The 20,544-nt window shown below is 42.4% G+C and overlaps 1 protein-coding gene across 7 annotated transcripts in view; it reads left to right on the forward strand.

Moving 5' to 3' along the window:
• Positions 1–20,544, forward strand: part of LOC308185579 (transient receptor potential cation channel subfamily M member 6-like) — a gene marked incomplete at its 3' end in the record, with an annotated part of 83,698 nt that overhangs the window by 9,870 nt on the left and 53,284 nt on the right. For 2 of the 7 annotated variants that reach the window (XM_080573912.1, XM_080573914.1), the window contains exons 1-3: positions 2,251–2,508; positions 17,936–18,015; positions 18,998–19,036. In XM_080573912.1, the coding sequence (XP_080430038.1) occupies positions 2,317–2,508; positions 17,936–18,015; positions 18,998–19,036 (311 nt within the window). In that variant the 5' untranslated portion in view covers positions 2,251–2,316. Of the gene's footprint in view, positions 1–1,669; positions 2,509–17,935; positions 18,016–18,997; positions 19,037–20,544 lie in introns of those variants that run through there. The other 5 variants (XM_080573916.1, XM_080573915.1, XM_080573913.1 and 2 more) reach the window with 4 other exon arrangements.

The raw sequence follows: 20,544 nt of genomic DNA on the forward strand, positions 1-20,544 counted from the left end.
GATCTTTAGGTCTTTGTATTAGATTACAAATGCTGAGTCTTGATTCTAGGGAAGACAGAATTTCTTGTGTCTGAATTTGCACAACTTAGAATGACAGTCAGAGGAATATGTTCACCTCGCTGTGTTCCAGTCAAAGTCCGGGGCATCTGCATGTGCTGGTGTACAAGTATTTCAGTTTTCTTACAAGGTTCAGATTCATACGAAGACTGGGCATGGTGACAGCAACTGATACGTTTGCCTGATATGTCCTATTACAATAATGCTTTTTATTTCATTTATGAACTTTGGTGAAACTAGAAGATGGAGCTGAATTGAAAATAATTTAATATATTAAAAGGTGAAGCAAAAAAATAAAAATAAAAAAAAAATAATATGCTGTTTATCACCTGCTAAAATTTCTAGGAATGTGTTCTGTTCTTTGAAGCTGTAATGCTTTTTTAAGGGCTACTCTGTAAGAAGTGCAACATAAGAAGTCTAAAGACAAAACAGAGGCAATGTCAGAAGCATAACATTACGTTTTGCAGGGGGCTGGAAACATGATTTTATCCTCCCTGTCTTTGGAAAAACTGTTTATGTTAACTCACTGCAAAGTTTAACAGCTGACATCTCAGAAGGCCCTGAGGCACGCTCCAGGCTGAGCAGGCTTTTCTGCTCTGATTTTGGGAGCTGTTCAGCCCAGGCACTCTGTGACCTGCTGCTGCTCGGTGCTCTGGGTGGGTCTGTTCCTGGGCTCCTGCCCAGAGGGGAAGGAGATGGCCTGGTCTGAAGGCAGAGCACTCCTATACAGGGGGAGGGAGAGCTGGACACCAAGGAGGAAGATGATAATTGGCTGAACAGTGAACTTAGAAGTGGAGAGACTGGAAAATGGAAGAGAAAGTGGAGGGGAAATACAGACAACATCCAGGGGCAGGCTGGCAGCTCACAGTTGGAGCTCACAGTTAACAGCACAGCACAACTGAAAGCAACAAAATAAAAGAAATATTAAGCAAGAAGGGGATGGGAGGGCAGGGTAGGGAAGCCAAAGAACTTTGGATTGCTTGTAGGGAGATGACAATTTAGGAACAAAAAGAAAATAGAGCTGAGAGAAAAGACATACTTGAGAGACAAGTTGGAGGAGATACAGAATAGATACAAATGAAACTTGGAATAAAGGAAGAAGAGTCTCTGCCCTGTGTTAGCCCGCACTAGGTGCAACGTGATACAAGCACAAGACTCCTGCACATGGGTCAGGGCAATCCCCAATGTCACTACAGACCGGGTGATGAACGGATGGAGAGCCCTGCAGAGAAGCACTTGGGGCTGCTGGTGAATGACAAATCAGACCTGAGCCAACAGTGTGTGCTTGCAGCCCAGAAGGCCCGTTGTATCCTGGGCTGCATGAAAAGAAGCATGGCCAGCAGGGAGAGGGAGGGGATTCTCCCCTTCTACTCTGCTCTTGTGAGACCCCACCTGGAGCCCTGTGTTCAGCTCTGGGCTCCCCAGCACAAGATGGACACGAATGTCTAAGAGCGCGTCCAGAGGAGGTCTACAAAGTTGATCAGGGGGCTGGAGCACCTCTCCTGTGAAGACAGGCTGATGGAGTTGGGGTTGATCAGCCTGCAAAGCAGAGACCTTATCGAGGCCATTCAACACAAAAAGTAGGCTTACAAGTAAGATTTTTTTTTTTTTTTTTTTTTTTTGTCAGGGTCAGTTGTGATAGCACAAGGGGTAATTGTTTTAAACAAAAAAGGGAGATTTAGATTGAACATTAGGAAGGACTTTTTTGCTTGAGGGTGGTGAGGCACTGGAACAGGTTGCCCAGAGAAGCTGTGGATGCCCCATCCCGGGAGGTGTTCAAGGCCAGGCTGGATGGGGCTTTGGGCAGCCTGGTCTGGTGGGAGGTGTCCCTGCCCGTGGCAGTGGGGTTGGAACTGGTTGTTCTGTAAGGTCCCTTCCAACCAAACCTTTCTGTGATCCAAACTGCTGCAGGTGCTTGTTTTGGCCCAATGGTCACGGTCTTTGGTGGTCTAAGGCCTCTGACCCTGCAGGGGACGGTGATAACTGCTGATGGGGTGTTGAGTTGTACGCTTTGGGTTTTCTTTGCCGTATGTACGCCGCGTTTGGGACACCCAGTTCAAGGCCTGCCGGGTGGGGAGCGGCATTGCCCCGCGGGGCCGGTGCCGGTGCCCGTCGGCCGGGCCGGGCCGTGAGGCGCGGGAGGGCGCCTCGCCTCACGCCGGGGGTGAAGGCCGGCGCCCCGGGAGCCGCCGCGCCCCGCCGAGGCGCCGCCCGCCCGCTCGGCCGCTGCGGGACAAGGATCGGCGGCGCCGCGCGGGCATGGCGGCGTGGCGGGACCTGCTCTTCGCCCAGCTGGGCCCAGTCTGCCGGGACTGGCGGGGGGGCGGCTGGCGGCACCCTGCCCGCGAGCGCTGCGCCGAGGACCGCCGCCCCCGGGCCGCGCCGTGCCGCCCGCGCCGCCACGGACCGGCCGAGGGCAGCCGCGAACCCGCGGCCCCCGCGCCGCCTGAGGTGAGGCGGGGGCGGGTGGGCGGGCGGCGTGGCAGCGCTGCCGCCTGGCGCTCAGCCCGGCCGGGGCGCGCTGCCCCCTGCCGAGCCGGCGGTGGGGTGGCGGCCGGCGGGGCGCGGCGGTCCCTGCGCTGGGCGAGAGGTGCTCGTGAACCGCGGCTGCCCCCGCGCACCGCTGCTCCGCCGCCGGCTCCGCGCTCGGGTCCGGCGCGGGTGCGGGAGCTGCCCCGGCTCGTCCCAGGCACAGGGGTCCTCCCTGCAACCGCAACTGCAGAGCCTTCGGGGAGACGGCCCCGGCTCTGCTGAAGCTGGGGCTCTTTGCACCGTTATGCTGCCGGGAGATTCCCTTCCCTTCCCTTCCCTTCCCTTCCCTTCCCTTCCCTTCCCTTCCCTTCCCTTCCCTTCCCTTCCCTTCCCTTCCCTTCCCTTCCCTTCCCTTCCCTTCCCTTCCCTTCCCTTCCCTTCCCTTCCCTTCCCTTCCCTTCCCTTCCCTTCCCTTCCCTTCCCTTCCCTTCCCTTCCCTTCCCTTCCCTTCCCTTCCCTTCCCTTCCCTTCCCTTCCCTTCCCTTCCCTTCCCTTCCCTTCCCTTCCCTTCCCTTCCCTTCCCTTCCCTTCCCTTCCCTTCCCTTCCCTTCCCTTCCCTTCCCTTCCCTTCCCTTCCCTTCCCTTCCCTTCCCTTCCCTTCCCTTCCCTTCCCTTCCCTTCCCTTCCCTTCCCTTCCCTTCCCTTCCCTTCCCTTCCCTTCCCTTCCCTTCCCTTCCCTTCCCTTCCCTTCCCTTCCCTTCCCTTCCCTTCCCTTCCCTTCCCTTCCCTTCCCTTCCCTTCCCTTCCCTTCCCTTCCCTTCCCTTCCCTTCCCAACACACATCACTCAAATCTTGGGATTTTAAAAAGGCTCTGTTAGCTATAGATAAAATGGTGAAACTGGATGGTATTTTGTTCAGCTCATGCTGTAACCAAGTACCTAGAGCATCTATTTCTAATATACTTGCTGATACAAGAAATATGTCTACAGTAGACTTTTCTTTGTGTATATCCCAGTTTACAAATATTATTTTTAAAATACACAGTATCTGCCGGCACACCAAGAAACAAATGAACTTGGGTTTTAAGTTGTAAACTCCTGAAGGTAAATCACAAACTCCTTTTTTGATACCTAAATGGAGTGGCCACTTTCAGAGACTGACTGCACGTTGGACCCCACAGGTAGCCAAACCCAGGGGAATTCCAGTGTTACCTACAGGAATATGCTCATATTTGTATGAGGCTAAAATGGGCTTAAGGAAGCATCATTATATATGAAAGATTTCTAATGAAAGAATATGCTCTGTAGTTTTGAAATCAATTTACAGGCTTTTCCTTGATAAGTTTATAGTATACTATAACAACCTTATATAAAGTAATGACATGTTTATATAGTGTTATTAAAAAACATGATAAGCAGCAAGTAAGTTGGAGTATGTTTGAACTTAAGTTTCCTTAATCGTCTTTTGGCTTGATAAGGGACAAAGGATGAAACTTTCTCAGCTGTTGAAAGGTCAGAGGCACAGAAATTACCCTGTAGTGAATGTGCTGAAATATGCTGTCTGGAAGTAACCTGTATCAGGAAGAAAACATAAGAATCAGGCAGAACCACACTGAAGGAAGACATGCCTCTCTGAGCTCCACCTTCACTTTTTTTTTTTTCTTTTTTTTCGTGTTGTAGGGACAAGGAGATATTAAGGAAGATAATTGTTACCTTCTTTTACCCTTCCCATTTGTGTACACTGAAGTGGAATCTAAAAAGTCACATAGTAGTTTTAGAAGAGCAGAAGGTAGATGAGTTTAAAATTTCTGCAGCTCATGGGGGAAAACAAGGTCTCGGTAAGCACCTGTCTGTCCATGCATGCACATAATTGTGCAGTGCTCATAGGTGGGTCACAGCTGACATTTTCAAAAACATGTAAGTGATTTATGCACCTAATTTCCTGTTTTCAGAGGTATGTAGGAGCATAGGTCCCACTGGAACCAATCGAGCTTTGGGTACATTGTGGCCACTTTGTGGAGAACCTGATGAACTGGGCAGCTGCAACACGTCACTCCTCTGTCATCCCAAGGAGTTCTTGTTTGCACATGTGTAACCACTGTGGCAGATGCCTAGCAATAGCAGAAAATAAATTTTCATGGTCATGGGACCAAAATCGTCCTTGATTTATGGTATTGTTTTTAAAGCTGGGTTTTGGTGCAGGGTAGCTTGTCAGGGGAAGGTTGCAGCTGTAGGAAGAGAATGTTGGTCCCTTCACCATTATTAGCACCACTCTGAACATGGCTGGTGTTACAAACAAGATGGCAAAGAGTACTGCTGTACCCCATCTGCGGCGTCCATCAGTGTGGATCTAGCCTGGTTACATCTGCCTTAGTGGAACGAAAACTTCCCTGGAAGAAAATCTTAAGCAGAGGGGGAAAAGGTACTATGTGCAATACTGTTCCTGCATCTTTCCGATACTAGAGATGAGGAACCAGGAGCACCTGACAGGCAGTGGAAAGAGTAAGCTAAATAATGAGAGATAATCTGCTCTTTTGCTTTATACATATTCTGGGGGGAATCCATGAAGAAACTGACACACAGTTATTTCTACACTTGAGTCCAGAGATAATCAATTATGGAGTAGAAGTACTGGGATAAGTACAAGGATAATCAGTTTTGAAGTACTTCAACTTCGTTGGTATTCTCAGCTCCACATACTATGTTCCCAAAGAAATTTGCAATAGGAGCCTCACTGTTAATTTTTATTTACGGCTGCACAGTTTTGAGACTAGAATTGAGACCGACTTGAAGAGAAGCAGAAAGGTGACTTTTTTGGTTGTGTTTGGTCAGCTCTGTGACAACACAAAAAGAGACAAATAAATGTTAAGTCTTCTAAATACGCATGTTACTTCTATTTTCTTGCATTAATATGAATAGTTAAATATAAATCACGAGTATTTTATATCAGACAACTCTTTCCAAGAAACTTATTAATCCACATTTTCTGGAGGTGAATTATGTCAGATGAGCATATGATGTGAGGAAGAAAAGACTGAAACTATAGCAGGACCTAGATAAGCTAAGATCTTTTAGCTAAGTTTAAATATGGATACCGGCACCTAAAATCTTTCTTGGTCTTGGTCTTGACAGGGCAGTTGTGTGCCTGACTTACGCTTAAGCTAATATCACGAAGGACTAGTCTTACTGACAGTGTCTTTTGGAGTGTCACATGAAGAACCAGCAATGGGGTGCTCAGAGCAGGACCCAACCTTTTGTCCTAAATGAGTCCTCTCATCCTGCCTTTTCATGGCTTGGTTAACCTTAAATTCATTTTTCACTCAACACCTTGTCTGTTGAACAGGTAGGTCCCCCCCATATGACCCCCATAGGCTTTTGGTTGCTCTGCAGGGAGGTGGTAGGTTCCAGTTGGGTAATCCAGTTTTTGGAGAATTGCCTTAATGAATTTGAGACTTCAGGCAATTCACAGCACAATGGGAAGCTGAGGGGGCTGTGATAAAAACTTTCCATTTTCTCTCAGAGCTGTTTTTCAGAAGGACCTGCTTTATCAACTGTTGTGTGAAGCTTCCCTGATTCTTGTAACACTTAAAGATATTTCTGTGTAACGTGCAGACTAGATAAACTCTTGTGATCCACTTGGATCACTATGCTGTGAATTACCAGTTATTTTCTTGTATGTTCTTATCTTTACCATTTTAACTCAGTTATTGAGAGCTGATCATACATTCTTCTGCTGGTCCTGGAAGAAAAGAGACCCCTTGAAAGGGTCGTAGCTCCAAGTAAAGTGTTTGAGCCTCACGGAAGGCAGGATTAAGCCTTTGTCTTCATAATTTCCATATGGCTGTCATTGCTTTGCTTCTCTCCCATATTGCTGATTCTGGTATATGGTTTTCTGGGTTGTCCAATTCACTCTGTCCATCATGTGGGCACAGAAGGAGGCGTCCAAAAATAGTTTCTGGGATTACTTGCTGTTCTTGACTGGGGACAGAAGATAGGCACACTGGTAGATGCAATTCAGGAAAAAGGTTTTTTTAAAATGCACTGCTGTCGTGACATCTTGACACCACTGTTTCCAAATCAAATGGCCTTGGGTTGCTACCAGAATGGGTGCTTCTGTTTTTTCCTAATTAGTAAGTCTCAGTGATGAGGGTGGAGTTTAGCTCACTTCTGCATTATCACTGGGGATGAATGCACACTTAGCTGGCACTCATCGCCTAGCCCTTGATGGTCCCAGGTGCAATGGTCTGGAAATGTGTGAACAGCCATGGCTGTGCTGTGATGCCAGCTCCACAGCGTCAAAAAATAACACATTCCCATTAAAAACATGGTTTCCTAGCTGCCATGTAGTGCTAGAGATTACTAGTGCAAAGGTGGTGGGAGACTTGGTTGTTGCTGTAAAGGGTTTGTCACCTGCTGTGACTTTAGCACCGGTTGGATGAGTGCACGCTGCTCAGGTTGGGCTGTGGGTGTGAATTTCCTACCAGCCCAGCTAGAACGGGACAGTCCCTGGTTTGATCCCAGCCCTACTTCTATAAACGACCGTATCTGTTTACACTTTACTGGCATGACTTGACACCCAAAGAGGGGCAGAGGAACTTAGACTAGTATGTCCCTGGTGCTTATGACACATACCGCGTGCCGTCTGCGTGCTGGTGCTGTCCCTGCTGCCTCCCCTCATGCTGGTGCAGCTCGCAGAGCTGACCCCACATGGATGCACCCCACAGCTTGATGAGCAGGGTGGGAGGGAGCAGAGACCGTCTGGGACACAGGGGAACCCAGCCTGGTGTAGCGGGGACAAGGAGCTTTGGTGATGGCTTGGGCCATTGCTGTGCTGTCCCCTGGGCCCGGTGTAAGCAGCAGCCACAGCTGCTCCTGGCCCTTCAGGCCCAGGGAAGGAGAAACCCTTTGGCTGCTCGTGCAGCCTGCAGCGCGAGGAACAGCTGATAATGTGGGTGTCGCAGAGTGTATCTTGGCACAGGAGGCTGAAGGGTAGGTTTTGACAGACCCGGTGAAGGGCCTGAGGGTGTGCTCAAGTGGCCTTTGTTGCAAAGGGGCAGGAGGACATTCCCGTCCCCATGGCCCGTCACGTGCAGCTACTCCCAGGCCACGGCTAGTTTCCTTCATGGAGATATTCATATTTACAATGGAGTGATTTATATTTAAAAGCAAGACACCACAAAGGAAAGTGTTTTTGTTTTTTATTTGGGAGGTGCTAGAGTGGGCTGTGCCGGGGAGAACAGCAAGCGATGTCCACCTTGGAGATGCAGATGTGGGACCATGGCTTCATCCTCCTCAGAGCTCATCAGAGCTGCCTTCCCTCTCACTTTGGAAAATGGGATTTCGGTCCTGTGAAAATCCTGCCTGTCTCACAGCATGTATGAGGTCTGCTGTATGCAAATCCAGCCCATAAAGATTTTATTAGGGTGTGAGACAAGCAGTGGAGCAACAGGAACAAGGGTGTCAGGGGTGACAGCAAACGGCCAAGAGGCTCCAGGGGACACTTGTCTAGGTCATTCACATCCTGTAAACTTTGTAGTACTGCAGTTTAACGCAGATTGCTATCGAACTGCCACTTCTCGGGGTTTTTCATGCTTCTCCCAGCTGAATGCTGCAAACTTTATTTGCTTTCCTTTCAACAGTAACTTCAGGTAGTTTAGATATATCCTGTCTTCAGAGAGTCACCTCCCTAGCTAATATTAGCTCTTCTGCTGTGAAAATACAAATAAATGAAAGCATGCTCAGAAATTTATCAGCAGGTGTCAGATCTAATTTACTTTTCTTCTTTGCCTTCTCTTGGTGAAGGAGAACCTGTACTATTGATCCAAAAGACAAGAGAAATGAGAAAGGGGTAGTCTTCTGTTAAAAGGAAGGCATAAAATTCATTTCAGTATGACTTTAAGGCACAGAGACTAAATTTCTGGACAAACATGGAGTGTTTTTAGAACAAAGGAGCATTTTTACTTGAACGTAGAACATGCTGTGATCTTTCCTGGAAAAACTAAAAATATCCACAAAACACAAGTGAAGTTTGATGGCTATCAAGAGGAAATCTTTGGCAAGAGATCAATGACTCCTATTTACTCTTAAGCTGTGTTCAGTGTTTTAAGTATGTAGAATAGATTTTAAAATTTCAACAAATAACAATAACATGAGCCACAAGAGATATAATCTACTGCAAGTGAAGCTGTAGATAGTTTAAACTGGGAAGAGCTTTGTGCTGTATAATTTTGGATCTTTGATGGAGGCATGCACAGGTAAGCACAGTGGTTGGGTGGCTGACCTGGGTGATCCCTCACTGCCCAGTATTTGAGGCCCAGTTTCAAATACAGCAAGTTGCTTTTGCTAACGTCAGGTGTTAACAAAGGAAAAGCATTGCCTTCTGGTGGTCCCAAAATGTCATACCAATACTACTGGCTTCAGAAATGTTGCCAGTGAGGCAGGCAGAGCTGTTCCTTATGGGAACCTTGCAACTTTTGTCTCCAAAAGAGACATGGTAAAGTAGGATCATTCTTACATTTAAAGATTTGTAACTATTTGCAAATACTCTGTTACTGGTTCCTTCTCCAGTCTGTCAAAAGGTTTTTTGACTTGCATAATTCACTCTGCAATTTCAGACCGTTTTCCATCCATTAAAATAATTAGAAGATGTTTTTATATATCTTAATGTATGACTAGTTTGCTAAATAATCCATGTTTTAGGCTGCTCATTGAACTGGCTTTGTAAGAGGGTGATGTACAGTATTCTGTGTTCTAATGTTAGTGGTGTGAGATAGATGTCAGTGTTTAGCAAAGTGGCTGCCGTCAGCTTCAAGCACAGATGTTTTTGTTGTCTGTATGGGTCGCAGTTATGAAGCACAGCTGGATCCAAACTTTCTCAAAAACTACCATGCTTCTAGAGTAGTGGGTTTTGGATTGGCCAATTTCAGGCAGAAGGCCAAATTACGTTTCATGTCACAGAGGCTTTTGTCATTCCCAGTTGGGGAACACATCCACAACACGTGTTTATAAGTAACTTGCAGATATGTAATGCTTGTACAAGATTTTTAGCAACGCGTTTGGAGCCTGCTTCAAGGATAGCACTGAGGAAGATGAATTGTGTTTTGAGATTTCCTGTGTTTAGCTTGTTTGCAAGCGCCTGGGTTGTTGGCAGAAACATTACGGGGAGTGCCTGCCTCTGTGGCCTTCCTGTAGTCTGGTGCCAGTGGGCCGCGGGGGGGGACGGGACAGGAGAGTCTGCTCGGAGCCTCCAGCTGCAAACCGTGCGTCCCCCCAGAGCCTCCGCACCCAGTGGGGAGCATTACATCTTTGGTGACAGCAGAAAGGCTTAATTGATTAATTAATAAACTTAAATAGTAAGAGGTAATTAATTTGGCACAGGCTAATTTCATTCTGTGGCCTCAGCTTTCCATCAGCGCGATAGTTCTGTGTTCCAGGAGTCAAGCTGGGACTTCTTTGACAGCAACAAGGAGATCATTTTCTGTTCAGTATTTCCTGTGTTTTGTTGTCATGACCCCACTGCTATTTGCAATCAGAATGTCCTTCTGGTTGTCTTGTGTGGTCCACTCTGAGATTAGAAGCAATGTGTTGGAAAGCCAATTACAATCAAAGGGGTTTTCTTTTGTTGGCTAAGTTTGGGATGAAAATTTGGAAACATTTTTATGAGCCTTCAATGTAAGGCCCTGATCCAGAAAAGCACTTAGCCATGCATTCTTTGCTTTTATGTGCAGTTGATTAAATGTAAAAGTAAATGCCATAGTATGCATTCCAGACTGAATTTACTTGTTTCTAAGAAGCTGACAGGCTCCATTTGTGCTAAGGAGAATCATCTAAAATTTCTCTTTAGTATAACTGAAGATTTTCAACAAGTTCTGTTGTTCCTCTCTAAACTTGGGTCTGTGTGATTTACCCTGCTAGCACTGGTGACGCCTTTTTTTTTTTTTTTGTGTGTGTGTGTGTGTGTGTGTGTGGATATCTTGAGAGATTTGAGAATATGCTAACAGCAAATATAGTTGAATGAATTACTAGGAAATAATCACAGAGATTCTGCTGTGGCCTGAAATGATACTTTATTTTTAAAAAGTGAAAAAAAAAAATCTGTGCTATGGAATCTAGAGTCTTCTTACAGAAGTGGTTTGGGATTAACTGGTAGCTGTCCTTTATAATTGGGCAAGGTGAACTGTTGAGCAGTAAAAGCACTCAAGTGATTTTTCTTTTTTGCACAGTACTTCTGTGAGTCTTTTTGAAATGCAGTGATGAAAGTTTTCTTGCAAATTAAATTACTTATAATGCAGTATTCTACAGATTTCCAGTCCTGAACACTCGGTCAATGGAGTAGGTAAGAAAAATTGGAAAAACGAAAAATACTAGTTAGTAACAGATGGACTGGTGCACTGCAGTGGCAGAGTTGTGGAGAACTACAGTGCTTCTGTGTTACAAGCCAGGCTGCAGTGTAGCCTGAACACAGTAAAACTGCAGAATACCGGAGAGTTTGTTGGAAACCTCACGTTGCATTTGCGTTTTATTGCATATAACCCTGTCATTTTACAATACACTTCTGCCCTACGTGAATCCAAAGTGGTGTTCTTTGTTATGACCAGTTGCTATATTACTTCATACCATAAGCATGCATGCAATGAAAACTGAAGAAGAAAGTTCCTACCCTGAAAAGCTTATGCAAGACAGCATGTTGAAGTTCGAATTCTGTTTCATGCTGGCAGCAATTTAGCAATCACCGTAGGGTGCAGAGGTATTGCTGAAGTCCTATATTTCCTGTAGGATTTGTTAGGCATACAATGATGATACCTGAAAGTCCACCTCAGCTTTTATAGCTCAGGAAAACATCCCAGGGCAAAGGGTTAAAAAGATATAAAATTGCTGACAGGCTGAGCTCTTGTGAAATAGTCTCAAGTGTTAGCTTACAAGAACTCTGGCTACATTTCAGGTACCTAGTGTTCTTGCAAGTGACTTGCTCCATGTCTAGTTAATTTTTAAAAGAGTTTAAGATATTTTAGGATACTCTGCTGAACATTGAGGCTGGATTCTTGTAGTGGCTATGCTAAGGGGAAATTCTTCTTTCCCTCCCTCACTTTGTGTTTGAATAAGTGTTGGTCACATGCTGCCTTAGGCTGATTTCTCACAACTTTCACCTGAAAATGGCATCTCCCTCCTTCCCAGGCACTGAAAATCAATTTTAGGTCTTTTGGGCCTTTCTAATTCTTGACATGAGTAATAAAAGTTCTTTACAGGTATTGTGTAGGTATACTGGAGTCCTGGGGCAAAGCTATTAGTCCCAGGTTTATCTGTTGCAATTAAATAAGTATTTGCTTTCAACTCATCATTGTCAGGATAACAAAACATTTCTAAACTGGAAACAGAATTATAGGGTGGGTAGCTATATTCTGTTTTGCTGAAATCCTGCCCAATCTGCTAAGCTTTGCAAAAATACTGGCTCTAATAGTTAAGATCTTTAGGGATACCCAAACCCTTGAGACATGAGGGACACGAGGGACAAGAGGGAATGGCCTCAACTTGTGCCAAGGCAGGTTCAGGTTGGAAATGAGGAGACATTTCTTCTCAGAAAGAGCAGTCAGGCATTGGAACGGGTTGCCCAGGGAGGTGGTGGAGTCACTGTCCCTGGGGGTGTTTAAGGAAAGGTTGGACATGGTGCTTAGGGATAGGGTTTAGTGGGTGACATTGGTGGTAGGGGGATGGTTGGGCCAGGTGATCTTGGCGGTCCCTTCCAACCTTTATATTTCTATGATTCTATTAGTTAGAAAAGTTGTTGTGTTTAGTGGATTCTGTGCAGAGCAGAGGTATATAGTGTTTGGTGGTACATTTCATCTCTTGAGGTAGTGTTTTGGCTAAGACATGAATCAGAGATCATTGCTTTCTCCGTTGCCAGTATTAATTTGTTGCAGTTTAGGAAGTGACTTGATTGTTTTGACTAGTCTCCAACAGAAATGGATTTTGCCTAAATGAACTAGCCTATTATTTAAAATGTCTAGTCATTATATAATTTATCATTATCTTCTCCTGTCTACATCTACAGTATAGACAGTTGCAGCTGTTTTGTGGAAGAATTTATTTCGATAACAGATTAAATTATTCTGACACAGAGATATGCGCCTTTTAATTTCCTTTTGCAGGGAATTTGACAATGTCAGGAGCAGCATGCTGTTTGTGTAGAAAATGTGTGTATTTGTGCCTTTCACCCAAAGGGGACGTTAGTACAACTAATGGTACTAAAATATTTGTTGTTTAGCTTTTGCATTGTAACCTAGTTTTCCTGAGTTTGGTACTCAACCAGGAAACAGTGCTTATTGTCTGGTCTTGAAGGGGCTGAATGTTTCTTGCTGATCTTGGCTTAGGAAAGCTAATTCTAGAGCAGGACAAATTCACATTACCCACTGCTTATCGGTGTTTAATTGGTGCAGTTCATCTAAAAGCTCTGATTCTGGCAAGCCCTTTAGGAGGTGTCAGGGTGGACAAGGGCAGAAGACAGCAGGAAAGGGAACTGCAGTGTTCCTCTGAGAGGAGAGCAAAGCTGCACCCCTGCTCAGTGATGCTGTCGGGCCAGGGGCTGTCAGCGCCAGGCATGAACCTGTGTGCACGAGGAGTTGCTGAGCCCACCGCACTGCAGCCCTGGCTCTGGTGGCACCTCGTGGGTGGTGCTGCTGGGCTTTGGAGGGCTGCTTGCCTTTTTAGTAGTCTGGGCTTTTAGGTTTTGTCTGCTCTCACTCCTTGTCAAGAGGGGGTTGAAATAAGTAAGTGGCACGGGTGTTTCTCTGAATTTTACACTCTTGATCTCTTTCTTTACTACTGGAAACCTTAATTTCTTAAAGGTTACTTCTGTTTAACCAAATTTGACCTGGCAGCATCCCTTTAATACCATATTATGTAAGAATCTCAGACATTAAATATATTGGAGAAGTGATTAAAAGCAGTTTTCTAAAAACTACTCATGTGCCTTAAATTTCAGCGCCAAACTCTTCCTACTCCATTGACTAAATCAGGCTAGAAATCTGCAAAGCCTCTTCTGTGGCAGGGAAGCCTAAGCAGCAATCCTAATCCTCTGACTGGCGAGAAATGAGAAGGCAAAACTCCCAAATAAAGGTCTTGGGACTTTCTGGAAGGGAAATTGCAGTATAAACTTGTCTTTTGACCTTCAGTATATCAGGAAAGAAATTTGTCAGAAATAACATATAGGTGTATTTTTGTCTCCTTTAGGATTTGGTGGTAGAAAGGATACATGTTGATACTGGCTGACATTTATATATATCATTGTAGTGAAGGAAGAAATTTTAGTTCGTTGTTGTTTAATTAAATGATGACAATTTGGAAATGTTTGTCACAGTTTTATGAAAGAAATATACTTTTTAAATTATTATTATTTATGTAGACAGAGGTCTGTGTATATTTACATGTATATATACAGAGGTCTTTCAGAAAGCTAGGAACCAAAATCTGACAAACAGCAGTTGAGAAGTCTCCTATTCCCTTTCTTACTTGCCCAATGCTGATGTCACAAATGACTGTGAAGAACATGAAGTTTTAAAACCCTTTTCCCAATTATATTATTAGTTTAGAAACCTTATTAAAGCCTTAGATTAAGAAATGGATGTTATAGTTATGGTATAAATTATACATAGGAAGGGAAGATTTCACCTTCATTTTATATAAAAGTAACACTAAATATGTTGTATATCATAGTGTTTCAGTTTTGAAACTTATGCTTCACAAGATGAAAGACAGTGGTACAGACGAATTTCTATTTTATTTTTTCCTGTGATTGATTGCAACTTTAATTTGTTATACTTTTAAATAAAACCATCTGTTCAGCAAGTTCATTAAAGACAAAAATGATGGAGAGTTTGCAAACTGTTTTTTGCTATATTTACTTGTTTATCATTACATATGAAAACAAACGTTAAAGTTACAGATGTTTAGGCAGGCTTCATCAGGATTATATGCAGATACGATATTCTGTCCAGGTATTGCTTTTTTAAATTTAAAAAGTACAGGAAGCAAGGAGGTGAGACAGCACAGCATAGCCAACACTTTTTCAAACTCTGTGTAAAGAAAAATTAATGTTGAAATATCAGTATGGAATGATAATCTATTTCTTTGCAGAGTGGGGTGAAAATTACCACTATTCTATCAATTTTAGTTTGAAATGTTGTTTCCAGCCCTATTTACTGAGAAGTTCTTTAAGGCTGAGAATCCTGAAGGGGAGTTATCTGAGATGAGTGTTATGCTAGGAGGATCTCCGACCACTTGAGTGAGATAACAGCTTTGGTGCATTAAGATTCAAAGGTCAAATTAAATTCTTTGTGACCTTGTTCATTTGAAATAAATGGGAATTTTGTCAATGATCTCTATAGGACCAAGATTAGAGCCATGGCATGTGATCCAAAGCTCACTGGAGTCAATAGCGCTTTTCCATTGGCTTTGCTAGACCTTAAGCCTGACCCACTGGGATTCAAGTAGCCTGATCAGCTGTGGGATGTGTTGGTCACTGCCCTTACTGCCTCAGTTGCCTCTGAAAACAGGTGGTTCTGGATCAAATTGTAAAACGTTGCACAAAGCATCCAGAATTTTGAGCATTATTACTTTTGTCTTAATCCCCTAAGCACCTGCCAAAAAGAATCTAAAAAAAAAATAAAAATAAAAATTGTTTAAAGGAAAGTATGTTACTTTAGGAGACAGCTTAGATGTTCAAAAAGCTAATGGTAAAGAAGCCTATACATCTCCCCTATTAGATACTGTAATTTCAGTTTAACACAGTGTATTGCCATCCTTGCAGACTATAAATTATATTTTGTTTTGAAATAACCACACCAAAAAGTTGTAGTATACCAGATGACCTCTACCCACTTTAAATTTACTGATTTGTGTTGTAACTTGTATCATCGTAACAGTGAATTTTGGAGATAAAAACTTAAGACACACTTTTTCAAGTGTTTTCACGTGCAGATTACCTGAGCGCTAGAGCCTTGCTCATTTGGCAGCATGTTTTGCTGTTGGTGCATAGGTTGATGCAATGCCCTCCTTTTACACTGGTCTGTATTCTCCAGTGCTGGCCTTCACACCTGGAAAGATACCCAGATAACACTTGATCTTCAAAATATGTCATACTGGAGATAAAATAGCTGGAGGGAGGTTGTGTGATGAGGCTGTGTGATGCCAGCAGCTTGTTCAAAAGTATTTCAACTACTGGTGTTGTTACTAATCAAAGTGACAGCAAGCAGTGTGGTTGTTTTTGTTCTCACACAAGGCTGAGCACATTTCCCCAGCAAGTGCTGTGAGGCTTGTCCATTACACCCACTCACATTAATGAAAACTTCAGTCAAATTCATTCTTATCCAAAGCATAGAACAGAAAGATTTTTTGTTCCCCACTTTTGCTTGAAAAGCATTACTTGAAATAGTAATGGATCTCAGAAAAATCAGAGTCTCAGGGTAATGTAACGTTAGAAACATTTCACTGTTTTGCTTGATAGCTCAAACAAGTAGAATAAAGTGGCTTGGGAAGCGTGAAACAATTCTAATTACTAACAAGACTACTGTTGAAAGGTTTTTGAGAGCAGTGTGTATCTGCCCTCAAACAATGAAATTTGCTTTGCTGCTTCTCAGTTTTTCCTCGGATTTAATTTTTGTGCCTTGTCTTCAGTAGGCGTCTTTCTAGGATAATTAATTTTCCTGCATGCCCATGCTCTGTCCAGCCCTGAGGATCTTCCACGCTGTTACTTCTTCATTCTAAGCTCATCCAGACACAATTCAATTAGTTACTCCCAGAAGAATACACATGCACATCAATACCAGCAAACTGCTTTTTAATAAACTCTTTCATCTTTGTCAGTGGGGTCCTGATTCAGACTACATTAAAATCAAAGAAAGGACTCCCATTAGCCTTGATGGGAGCTGGATCTGAACCTGCCGACAAGCCAATATTTCACCCAGGTAGCTCTTGGCGTTCTATAACCAAGTGATTAGCTGTGAGATTATGCAGGGGCATTTAGGGATGTGAAGCTAAAGTAAAAATACCCAAACAGGCCCGTTTTATTAGGGATCATAATTCCATTCAGGAGATAAAAGAGAAATATTCCCTTTTATAAGAATTATTGCTGAACTCCAACCATAAAAATGCTCCTAGCACTGCTCTTAATCAGTTGAATTACAGCCATTCTCATGAATTGAATTCTTTTCTAATTCATTGTATGAAGGAGACATTTTACAAACAAGTATGGAGACAAGCACTTACCATAAATATTTTTGCTAGGTAGACATATTGCATAGGAATAATCAATTGTAAGCATCAAAAGTGAATAAGGAGTCAACGTTTATAATTTGATTGCTGTTTGCCTTGTAAGCCTAATCATAAACCAGGACCTTATTGTGCCCTGTCCTAGAGGGCTTACCATGTAAGTAGAAGATAGACAATACATAGACAAAGAGTAATACAAACATGAGAAACAAGGCAATAATAATCAGTATAATTGTATTTACTTTTAATGAAAAAATATCTGTCCATTGCATGTTTTATTATGGTGGCAGTTCCATTTAGCTGCAAAAAATCTTCCTTTTGTTTTAGTATTTACTAAATTCAGTCCTGGAGATTTCAAAGTTCAACATCCGGAAACCAGACATTGTTTTCAGGGATTTTGATTCTGGTAGGCCAGAATAGAAAGAGGTTCACAGAATCACAGAATGTTAGGGATTGGAAGGGACCTTGAAAGATCATCTCACTCACTCCCAGTGAGATTCTTTGAGAAAAAATCTCTATACCACAGTGACTGTTCAGTTCATTCAACTGCAACAGCCTTCACTGAGACAGTGTCCCTTGTGGAGAAACCCCACCTAATACCACTGTAAGCAGTAGGTCCGGTCTTTGGTCCTTGTCTTTTGTGTTTCACTATAGTCCTAGTTCAGTAAACATGTAACCAGGATGCATGAATTCTGAACTCTGATAATAATAAGAAGGAGTCAACAATCACTTTCAGGCAAAAAGAAAATACTGCATTTTTGCACATTTTCAGGTTTAGTAAAATTGTCACTTAATAGTCTTCTTGCTAGTCAGAAGTAATGTGCAGTCCTTTAAGCAGTCCTAATTTATCCTTGCCACTTCCTCTGTTACATGTATGTGATACTCTAAATCATTCTCATGTTTATTACTGAGGGGTGGGAATGTATTTTATAGTTCATCTTTCCATGGAGCTCTGTAAAACTTGGGAGTGAAGGGCTAGGACCATTGATAGCTGTAGGTTAATCTCCTAGAATTCGTTATCATCTAACACTGTGATAGGAATCATTCAGAATTATGTATATACAGCAACGTAGACTTTGTAAAGCATTTTTTGGCACTGTGTTCTGAAGTTAAGGAATACAATTATGTTTGCAATGTCTTTTCAGTCCCCCAAATCTTGGATTGAAGAAGTCTTCAGTAAAAGAGAATGTGCAAACATAATTCCCAATTTAAAAGATCCTCACAGGTAACACAATGAATTTCATTTTCTTTCTGTTAACGTTTAGAAAGAATCAGAATACACTTTTATGGGTGTTTTGTGAAGTTTAGATGCAGTTCTTTGCAGTTTTGCAATGCTGCATTGGCGATTGCTCCATTTTTAAGTACATCTCAGCAGTTCATTTTAAATGATGTTGTTTGCCCCATCCCTGGGAGTGTTGCATGGGGTTTGAGCAACCTGGTGTAGTGGGAGGTGTCCCTGCCATGGCAGGTGGGTTGGAACTAGGTGATCTTTAAAGTCCCTTCTATCCCAAACTATTCTGTGTTTCTATGATACTGTTTGTTTGGATTAGAAATTGAGAACAATTGACCTTCCTTTCCTTCCTAGGCGCCTTGCTCTCAGTCCAGTAACCAAAACTGTGGTATGGCGTCCAACTGAAAGAAAAAAAAGTGTCATGCTTCTAATATTGCACTACTGCTGCACAGGAATTCTTAATCCTGTTCTACTGTTTTCTTCCTTCCTCAAAATGATGTCAGCTGTTTATCAAAGTTCAGAGACACAGGTTTCTGTTCAGGCTGGCATAGAGCGTGAAAAGAGTAAAGAAAAGATGAAATCCTCAACCTATTTAGGAACTGAGAAGAAGAACATGATTTGTCATTCCAAACTCTGTATCTAGTGGATGGTGTTGCCTAAATATACTCAGTGAAAACACGTTTTGAGGGTGTAAACTTGTAATTTGGATAGTATTGTTCTGAACACATGGATTGCGTAGAGTAGATGAGAAGGAAGACTCATCTATGAAATGCAGATATAATGTATATTCTGAGATGTAAAACCCCAAACAAATCAGTGAAGTTACCCAGTAGTTCTTCCAAGGGTGAATGCAGAAGAACACAACCTTTAATTCTGTTAATAAGAGTTTTATTACATGTGAATTGATATTTTATGAATACCATAACAGATGTTTTCTTTTATACATGCATGTATTAATTATCCATATTTATCACAGATGTCCGTCAGGATGCCAGGTGTGCCAGAATTTAATCAGGTAAGAGTGCATAAATATGTATCTATGATTTTTCTAATGACCTAAAACCAGCAACGGATATTCCTAGTCTAGGACGCAATGACAGCAAAAATATCCTCCTCTTACAATGTCAGAAAAGAATTTCTGGGGACCTGGTGGAGACATTTTACCATAAACCTACATAAAATAATTGTAGGGTAAACTTTAACTTACTCCCAGTAGAAAATTTTGTCTAAATAATTTCTGTGTGTGAGTTTGTCTTAATCTTCTCTTGATGAATGAAAGACAGAAATGTGATGTTAACATGGGAAACAATTCCAGCTATATCCTGGATGATACAAAGGAGAGAGAGAGGAAAGCAATGGAAAACATTAAGAATGAGGGAAAGAGCAGAAACAAAATAAACATCCCTGATGATAGGTTTTCATCTGCTCTGCACCGGGCATTCTAAGCCCCTGCCTTCAGCAAGTAACAAAAATCACATCATTTTGGTGGTTTTAACTGATGTGTTGATTTTTCAGACAGCTAGTATTTGTGGCTTGTATTAACTAGTTGTTTTCAATCCAACATTTTTAGTTCAGCTAGTGTTCCCAAACTGCTTTTAGTATTGTTTATGGTTATAAACTAGAAGTTTTTTGAATGAACATTTAATCTTTCCTTGTTATTTATTTTACATTAAAGGCCTTTGAAAGCTGAAGCACCAGAAAACAATGTTTCCAATAACTAACGACTAGTAAGCTGATGCAAAATGATTCTGTCATCTGTGTGAGCTTGACTATTTGCTTTTTGATGAAATGTTTCACATTTTGCAGTTGGACAAGATGATCTCTGAAGGTCCCTTCCAACTGTTCTGTTCTGATCTATTCCTATTCTATTCTATTCTATTCTATTCTATTCTATTCTATTCTATTCTATTCTATTCTATTCTATTCTATTCTATTCTATTCTATTCTATTCTATTCTATTCTATTCTATTCTATTCTATTCTATTCTATTCTATTCTATTCTATTCTATTCTATTCTATTCTATTCTATTCTATTCTATTCTATTCTATTCTATTCTATTCTATTCTATTCTATTCTATTCGTTTTGCTTCTAAGTCCTGTATGAAACAAGAATCACATTTTCCAAAAAGCAAATAAAATACTGCTGTAAATCATATGACTGCAAATGGATTTGTAAGTAAAGCAAACATTCTGTGCAGAATTAGTTCAGAAAGGGTCAACTCCCTCTATCTGGTATCTGTCCATAAAGAATGGTTGTATGCATATTTTGCTTTAGAGCAGAAGAAAGGAGATCCAAAGATTTTTTTTGCAAATGTTCTAGAAATAGAAAGAAAGCTGAAGTTAACTTGCACTTCCAAGACGGTTATTCCTTTGGGGCCAGGTGAGCTAAGTAAAGGAGTACTTAGGGTATAATTTCGTGGTTTAATCTCATGGTTTAATCCAGTCTAAATCAGGACCACAGCAGTTCTGTAGTTCTGTGCCACCTCTTTCACCCTGCTCATAGTGTGACCATATTGTTAGTT

The sequence above is a fragment of the Anser brachyrhynchus genome (genome assembly GCF_964034855.1).
Source record: "Anser brachyrhynchus genome assembly, chromosome: Z".
NCBI classification, from domain to species: Eukaryota; Metazoa; Chordata; class Aves; order Anseriformes; family Anatidae; genus Anser; species Anser brachyrhynchus.